Source organism: Hetaerina americana, unplaced genomic scaffold (genome assembly GCF_022747635.1).
Source record: "Hetaerina americana unplaced genomic scaffold, ioHetAmer1.1.p SCAF_1, whole genome shotgun sequence".
In the NCBI taxonomy this organism is placed as follows: Eukaryota; Metazoa; Arthropoda; class Insecta; order Odonata; family Calopterygidae; genus Hetaerina; species Hetaerina americana.
Window position 1 is genome coordinate 85,197,372 of NW_027286069.1, and position 6,607 is coordinate 85,203,978.

Consider the following 6,607-nt stretch of genomic DNA (forward strand, 5'->3'; position numbering starts at 1 on the left):
GCATGATGCCACTCCATTGACTGTCGTTTACTCTCAGGTGATGCATAACAAACCCATGTTTCGTCACCAGTAATTATGCGAGTCAAGAAAGAGTCTCCTTCATCAGAATAACGTCCCAAAAACGTCAGTGCTGCAGCCATACGCTTGGTTTTGTGCTCATCTGTAAGCTTGCGAGGGACCCATCTTGCACAAATGTTTGCATAATGCAGATGGTGTTTAACAATTTCATGAACAATTGTTCGAGAAACATTGGGAAAATGCTCACAGATGTCATCAATTGTGACGCGCCGATCGTTCCTCACGAATTCGTCAACTGAGCTCACCAGTTGGTCTGTAATGACAGACGGTCTCTCCGAACGCTCATCGTCGTGTGTGTTCCCCCTCCCCATGTTGAAGTTGCGACACCACCGCCGAACAGACGACTCGTCCATTACATTGTCTCCATACACCTCCTTTAATTGGCGATGAATATCACATGGGCGAACGTTTCTTGCATTGAGGAATTTAATCACTGCCCTCACTTCACAACTGGCGGCGTTCTCAATTTTTTTAAACATTGTAAACAATCACAGAAACAACACAGGCAATGCTAGCGTCACGCAACTTGGCTCAGAGAAGGCAGACAAGCCACTGAAGCTATCTGACCTCATCCAGCGGCTACTCGCGTCGTCAGCACTTCATGCGGCACGAACGGGTACTACTTTCCGGATGACCCTCGTATTTATCATAAAATAGCATCCTCTTTCTGACCTTCAGTTTACCTGGAGGATTAAAATAATCCGATCCTATGCACTGAACATGTTCCTGTTGCGTCAACCCCTTTTATTGACGAAGTACACATTTTTGTGAAATCGAAATGTAAATTAATCACTTTTTCTTGTATTTGACGAGGAATGACAGGAACTCAGTATAATTTAGTGCTGCATGTAGCATAATTCCGTAAAAATATGCTTGTAGTGAGTACTATATATATATATATATATATATATATATATATATATATATATATATATATATATTTATATATAGCCTTCAAGAAGGCTTCGGAGAAGGCCGATAGCTCAAACAATCTACAATGTGAGTGTCCATTTAAGTGTTACCCATTTTAACTGCGTTCTATTGTGCCGTCCAATGTTATATGGCTCTTGTGAGTGCTTCTACATTATATATATATATATATATGTATATATGTATATATATATATATATATATATATATATATATATATATACATATATATATATATATATATATACACACACACAAATATAATACAAAAAATATATAATACATTTTATATATAAGGTATAATACATTATATATATATGGTATAATACATTATATATATATATGTTATGTATGATTTGAATGGCATTAATAGTAGTTACATGTTAGCAGGATGCATCATAGTGTTCTAAGAAACGTATTTAAGTCTTATTTCGAACAAAGAACACTATCACCTTCTTTGGAATATTTTTCCTTACATGGAGGGCACGAAAGTATCTTTAAGTATTGCATATATTTCTAGGATATTTAAATTGAAGGGATTATAAGGAAATTTCAAAATGTATTTACAGCGTAGCAAAACGTATGAAGTAACTTAATAACAATGATAATTCACCATTCCCTATAACGAGAGCACGTATATTGTATTTTTTACACGTCAAATGCTATACCGATGTTCGATTTGTTCTTTCAGTTAAATATTTGGAACCATATGCATTCTTGAGCACTTCCATCAGTTGTTGATAATTGATTAAAATTTAATATTTTCTCAATACGGATGGTTGAGCAGCAAAAAAATCGATGTACCTTTAGCGTAATCTTCTAAAACAATGCGAGGTAAATGAAGTCGGTTGTGAAGTGGCTTCCTTTGTACCCTAGACGTTATTGGCCGAGCCACTAATTATTTTATATTAGATGTTGTAATTTGAAAAAATATCTGGGATGCATGCATTTAATTGAGATATCACTGTTCATTTTTGAACATATTTCTGTGTTGGTTCAAACTTAAATATGCTATTAAGCTGTAATTCTCTCTTTTTTCAATACAAATACTATGCTATGACTATGTCTTCCCGACGGTTTTCATATTAATAATGACATTATTTTCAAAGACAATCTCAGAAAATGAATTCCCTCATTGTCGAATATGCTGTAAGCTTGTGTGTGGTCAGCCAGTTGCCCACTCTGGATTGCTTTATAGCATTGATGCAAAAGAAAAGGAAGTGTACGCAATCATTTCACAGTGTTGCGAAGCAGCGATCCAATCGTTACTTTCTCCTTTGTGAAACTCTTCGGTAAAACGAGCGGACGGTCATCGTAGGATGTTTAGCTGAAGTTGTGAATTTAGTAATCTCTGATTATAATTATTCGATTACTCTTTCTTTCAAAGTGATAAGGGTTAGTTTTGAATATAATTGATAAAATGTTTCTGATTCCGTATGAATTGTAAAGCATTTAATAATCCTACATTCCTTAAGGTCTTCATGTCCACGATTCCCGAATGCATGTATCCTGATATAGGCATGTAAAAAAATTGGGCCATTTTATTTCAACTGGATTAATTGATTCTAGAAGGTGATCTGAATTTTAATGTGCAAATATTTCCTGTTTTCCTTGAACCGGAATATTAATGTCACATATCCAATTGGTTATACATCGAAAATGCTAATACTTGTTCATTGTTACTCGTGTAGGGAGATCTTGTTGCGTAACTAATGGATTGTTATAATCTTATCTTGCACATTTTCTTGCCAATTGGCATATTGTGCATGTATGCAATATCATAGACCAATATATATTATATGTTGTGTAATGTTCATCACAGAACACGGTTGTCATTGCTCTGAAATGCTCACATTCAATGTGTTCTTTATCTAATTAAAGCGTTAAATATTTCCCTGCCATAAATCTTTGCAACGGCTCCGAAAGATAATATAAAACGTATTTTGGTATTTTTTATTGCCCTGAAAGCCACCGCAAGAGTGTGTGGCAGGGGATGAATACACACCACACTACCCTTCACCCAAAACATCTTTCTCTCCTGGCGCGGTCGGACGTTATTCTGACCCCTTAACGTTCGTGTAAAAATTACATCTTTAATGTATCTGTTCTACACTATATGTCTCTAATTTTGTTGATATGATCTCGCCAACCTTAGAACGACGGGGCTAATAATACATTTTCAACATCACTGCTAAAGAGACATATTTCCAATGAAAGGGAGAGATTTAAACTGTAAATCAACCTTCCCTCCGTTAGTGATTCCGACTCTAGCTCCTCTAATATTTTTGGTAGGCTACTCGGTGTATCACAGCAACGTTGTTTTATAAACCTAACTCTTCTACGCTGAAGGCGACCCGATTCGGCAACCAATCCAACTTCATGAGGATCCCATATAATAGCAGCATATTCTAATTTATTATTGTTTTATAAATCTCGATTGGTCGCGGTAGTCCAGGGCTAGAGCGTGTGACTACTGACCGGGCGGCCCGTGTTCCTCCCTGGGCACCTGCAGCTCCACACAAGCTGCGTGATTTTTCGGGTACCATATCTTCCTGGGAAATCATAACCGGCACAGGGAAAGGAACTGGCCCCGCTACCCTGATGTGTTAATGTCACACACCGTCGGGCTTGGTACTGGGTGAACTCTACCATCACCTACCAAACCGGCCTTCGGGTGTATTACTGTGATAGTGTTATTTTTATATGAATCTCGTTTCAATTAGGCATTGTCCTGGTGGCAACGGTCAAGTCTGTTCAACGAGCACTCTTAAAATGGGAGTACATGCATGTACTGGAAGAACAGTTGTGAGAAAAATGCTCGTTTTCATAATGACACTAATAGATTCCTATCGCACCTTTACGATACACATGGGCTAGGTTCACATCATACATGCAACGAACCGTCCAACGCCACGAGATCTAACCAGCGAAAGATAACATTTTTCTCTGACCTGTTAATCACATTTCCCCGATTCTTTTAAAGAAATCTCCCCCCCCATCTTTCTCTACATATATATATATATATATATATATATATATATATATATATATATATATATATATATATATACGATTGTATGGAAAAACTCACACGCGGCACAATAATGGGCTGACACAATGTAACACAAATAGAATAGAATAGCAACATTTAAAAGGACACTCTCACGGTAAATTGTTCGATCTTTTGGCCCTCTCAGAGGCCTTCTTCAAGAGAGACTGCTCCAGTGTTGTTTTATAAACCTAACTCTTCTACGCTGCAGGCGACCCGATTCGGCAACCAATCCAACTTCATTAGGATCCCATATTATAGCAGCATATTCTAAACTATTATTGTTTTATAAATCTCGATTGGTCGCGGTAGTCCGGGGCTAGAACACGCGCATACCCACGCATGAAAAATTCAAGCCGATTAATTTAGGATATTTTGCGTACCTTATATGTTACACTACGCCAATGGAGAAATTGATAAAAATTACCAGATTTGATTGTTAATCCAACTGTATATTTCTCTCTTTTCTCTCACATTCTCTCCCTTTTGTCCTCTCTCTCTCATATATAAGGCCGGTTCCACCCATTTGTGTGGACTATACACTTGTATTTATTATGCAAATGATTAATCAATATTTAAAAAATATTGTTGAAATTGTTATGGATATGAGGATAAGAATGGGCGAAATTCTTTCCACAGTTCTGTTTGTAGTGAAAGGAAGATTACGAAGTTTAATTCTCCGTATTCCCTCACCAGATAAGTAAATAAAATTTAAATTTTTATGCAGAATAAGATTTATTGCTTATTATACAAATAAATAGGATCTTTTAGAAGAGATGGCATTTTTTTCCTTGGTGAGATTAGTGGAGGATGGTCTTGCCGTAGGCGACGGGGGCGGCGGCGTAGGCCAGGGGAGCGTGGTAGGCAGCGGCAACGGGGGCGTGGTAGGCGAGGGGAGCGGCATAAGCCCTGGAGACGATGGGTGCAGCGACCTTAGCGACGACAGGAGCGGCGACGGCGGCCTTGACGACGGTGGCGGCTTCCTTGCGGACGACGGCGTTGAATCCGTTGACGGGGTCGGCGGTGTAGTCAACGATGCGGCGGGTGCCGTCGGCTTCGATGAGGCTGTACTGTCCAGAGACGACGTCTCCGTCGCGGGTCTCGGACTGTCCCTTGGAGTCTCCGGTCAGGGCATCCTGGATGTCATAGGAGTAGCTGTAGTGAGGGTTGGGGTCGTAGTCGGTGTCGACGACGGCCTTGGCGACGGGGGCGGCGACAACGGCCCTAGCGACGGGGGCGGCGTAGGCAACGGCGGGTGCGGCGTAGCCGAGTGAAGGAACGAGTCCAGCACGGGCGACGGCCACGAGGGCGGCGAAGACGACGAACTGTTGAAACAACAATGAGACAGTGTCAGCACCTTAGTGTTAGTCTTGATCCGTTATCTTAGAGAGAATAAATGTAAGATTGGGTCAGCCCATATTAGTTTGAATGTACCACGGTGCTTACCCTTATAGCTATGTGGTGCCTAATATGCCTATGTGGGCATTATATCATAGACTCAAACTACAATGATATTTTTACACATTGTCTAGTGTTTATTGTGAGTGAAACAATTTGTAAATACATAAATGAATTTGCATTTATGGGTTTGTTTCAAACACTGTCGGAAGATAGATATTTCCAGTGTATGATTTTCAAATTTATATTAGGAATAATCTTGTCATATTTGCGTTAGGATGAGGGCAACGGAAGTATCAATTACTTTTCTGAATACATCGCTGGTGACCTATAGATCTTAGTCTAGGGTAAATATGTTTCCTAGCGAATCTAGCAAAGAAAAGGAAACGGGCGGTTTCACTGGCCAATTGTAAATCGATCTCCTTGTTATGTGGGCGTGATAAGTAAGTAAGTAAGTAAGTAAGGTAAGCCGTAACTCCTGCGATAGAGATAACGGGACCGTGGGTGTCCGTCCCGCCGTGCAGGTGGTGGCTTGAGATCGAACCTGGGGAGTCGTTGGTCAAATTTTACTCACCTTGAATGCCATTTTGTCGAGGACTGATGTGCTCTGTGGTGAAACTCTTGACGTCGCCTCCTTATATACGCTGGCCAAACACCCTCTCCTCTTTTGTGGTGGTGTTGAAATGACCTCGTGATCCGATGTCCTTCTCCAAATCCTCTGCCCCACCCTTTTTGCCACAGATTTTCAAAGGTTTCGATACCGCCAATCGCAAGAAGTGACATTGAGGATCTCCAATGGATTTAGACTTGGGTAATTTACATAAATGTAAATGTTATCGTTGATATCTCACTATCGGCTTTTGATAAATTGTATTTGCATGAATCGATAGCGTTCATATTCGCCGAACCATAAGCCTGACACAAAGTTGCTCATATCCCAAAAATATATTAGTAGAACGCAGTTTTCAATTGGAAAAGGTTGTGTGGAAGAGTAGGTTTGAGTGTGAATATGGGGAGTGGGGTGCATATTAATTTTATGTCACCCTCTCCCTTGTCATTTTTTTATTTAATAATGATTGGTTAGACTACCTAATATTACCCACTAATTTCCGTCAACATGTGAAATGCTGCATGGAAATTCTTCTAACGTAT

At 39.6% G+C, this 6,607-nt stretch overlaps 1 protein-coding gene across 1 annotated transcript; it reads right to left on the bottom strand.

Annotated features, from left to right (window-relative positions):
* Positions 1-4,857: 4,857 nt before the first annotated feature.
* LOC139686386 (larval cuticle protein A3A-like) lies at positions 4,858-6,041 on the bottom strand. Its single transcript, XM_071583580.1, has 2 exons — positions 6,030-6,041; positions 4,858-5,382 (listed from the first exon to the last, which is right to left on the bottom strand). The coding sequence occupies exons 1-2, from the start codon at positions 6,039-6,041 to the stop codon at positions 4,858-4,860; spliced, it is 537 nt and encodes a 178-aa protein (XP_071439681.1).
* Positions 6,042-6,607: the final 566 nt, after the last annotated feature.